At 63.7% G+C, this 2,203-nt stretch overlaps 1 protein-coding gene across 1 annotated transcript in view; it reads left to right on the top strand.

Annotated features, from left to right (window-relative positions):
* The window catches only part of DHH (desert hedgehog), a 16,618-nt gene that overhangs the window by 2,355 nt on the left and 12,060 nt on the right, over nucleotides 1–2,203 (top strand). The window contains exons 2-3 of the mRNA XM_014458140.2: nucleotides 949–1,210; nucleotides 1,489–2,195. Of these exons, the coding sequence (XP_014313626.2) occupies nucleotides 949–1,210; nucleotides 1,489–2,195 (969 nt within the window). The remainder of the gene's footprint in view (nucleotides 1–948; nucleotides 1,211–1,488; nucleotides 2,196–2,203) is intronic.

The following is a 2,203-nucleotide window of genomic DNA, read 5'->3' as shown; positions in this document are numbered from 1 at the left end:
GATCCACACCAGGGCAGCTCCGGCTATCCTCAGGTGCTACTCCCACGCCTCTCTGGGCTGCATCTGGACCAGAGATGGAGAGATGGCAGCTTTCAGCGCTGGCAGAGCTGAGCTGGAACCCGGAGGTCTGGCCGCGCTGGGGGAGGGGACTGGCCGGCCGGAGCAGGGATAGGGGGCGCGGCTTTCTGCCCTTTCCTCTCCCTGAGCCGGGGTGGCTGAAAAGCGCCTTTGTGGATGGAGCTGCTGAGTCCGCTTCTCCCGGCGGGTCCCGGGCCTCAGCCCGGGATTCTCGCTTGGTTAAGTCATCCCGGAGAATGGCCATTGTACTTCGTGCAGCCCCCGCCACCCCAACCCTTTTTCCAGCAGCCTTGATCCCGCACGGCTCCGCTAGGGCACCTCTGTGGGGGGCAGTCGCACTAGGAAGGGGTTAATGCTAGGGGCCGAAAGGAGGAGGAGGAAGGAAGGAAGGAAGCGATGCCCGGTGCCAGGGAAGGCAACGAAACAAAAGATGAATCAGGCGGAGGGAGGGCAGCCGGGGCTTGCGGTGGGGGCCAGCAAACAGGAGCTCCTCTCGGGGAGTCAGGCTGTTCAACCCCTCCCTGGCCAAGCTGCCACCCGCCCTCTAAACCTTGCTTTCTCCCAGGTTGAGCTGAAGTCCCAGAATGAGTTGGGGTGAGGAGCCAACATTAAAAACAGGGAAAGCTAGATAGAGGCGCCTCCTGTCTCAGACTCAGACGTGACCCCACAGTTGTCCAACGATGCTTTGAAAAGGGCGTGCAGATAGGCGACTACACCTATGCAGGTTCTCACTTGCCCAGGGCACTCAACAGCGGAGAGGGAATGGGGTGGGGATTGGAGGCAGAAGCATCTACCCTCCCATTCAAGTCGCTTTTGCCCCCAAGGTGGTGGTAGTGGTCATGAGGAGACTGACTCCTTCATTCCTGACAGCGATGTAAGGAGCGAGTGAACGCGCTGGCCATTGCTGTGATGAACATGTGGCCGGGAGTGCGCCTACGGGTGACTGAGGGCTGGGATGAGGACGGCCACCACGCTCAGGACTCACTCCACTACGAAGGCCGTGCCTTGGACATCACCACGTCTGACCGCGACCGCAACAAGTATGGATTGCTGGCGCGCCTGGCAGTGGAAGCCGGCTTCGACTGGGTGTACTACGAGTCCCGCAACCACGTCCACGTGTCGGTCAAAGCCGGTACAGTGTGTGTGTGTGGGGGAGGGGGGGTGAGGCCCGCCCAAAGGGAAACTGAGGCTGCACAGCCCCGTTGCGAGTCTAGGGGAGACCAAGGTGGCTGTGAGTGTTATAAACCACCCTTCCATTTCTGCCCAGGTTGAGGCCAGATCCCTGGGAAATTGCAGTTGTCCCGGAACTGCTGAGGTCTGCGCTGGGCTTGACCACATCTTTAAGAATCTGGGCTAACATTCTGGAACCACTGGACTTCATCTAATCCTCTCTATGCTTGTTCCCTGCAGATAACTCCCTGGCGGTCAGGGCGGGAGGCTGCTTTCCGGGAAATGCCACCGTGCGCCTGCGGAGTGGCGAGCGGAAGGGGCTGCGGGAACTGCATCGCGGAGACTGGGTGCTGGCGGCAGACTCCGCGGGGCGGGTGGTGCCCACGCCGGTGCTGCTCTTCCTGGACCGGGACTTGCAGCGCCGCGCCTCTTTTGTGGCTGTGGAGACCGAGAGGCCCCCCCGCAAGCTGTTGCTCACACCCTGGCACCTGGTGTTCGCCGCCCGAGGGCCGGCGCCCGCGCCAGGCGACTTTGCCCCGGTGTTCGCGCGCCGGCTGCGCGCAGGGGACTCGGTGCTGGCGCCCGGCGGGGACGCGCTGCGGCCGGCGCGCGTGGCCCCGTGGTGGCTCGAGAGGAAAGCCGTGGGGCGTGTTCGCGCCGCTCACCGCCGCATGGGGACGCTGCTCGTCAACGACGTCCTCGCCCTCGTGCCTACGCGGGGGCTGGAAAAGTCACCAAGTGGGCCCACCGGCGCCTTTTGCTTCCTTTTGCGCCTGCTGCACGCGCTGGGGGGCCGCTGCTTTCCCGGGAGGGGCCGGTCCCAGCCCGACGGGCCATGGCACTGGGTACTCCCAGGGTTCCTCCTACTGGTTTGGCGGAAGAAGCTGGCTTGGGCTGGAGCGTTTCTAGACTTTAGTAACCCTCGAGGCCACCCCGCCGGAACCAGGGCCTGGGG

This window comes from Myotis lucifugus, unplaced genomic scaffold, assembly GCF_000147115.1.
Source record: "Myotis lucifugus unplaced genomic scaffold, Myoluc2.0 scaffold_91, whole genome shotgun sequence".
Lineage (NCBI taxonomy): Eukaryota > Metazoa > Chordata > Mammalia > Chiroptera > Vespertilionidae > Myotis > Myotis lucifugus.
Note: the sequence above shows the minus strand (reverse complement) of the source record. Positions and strands in the feature narration are given on the sequence as shown.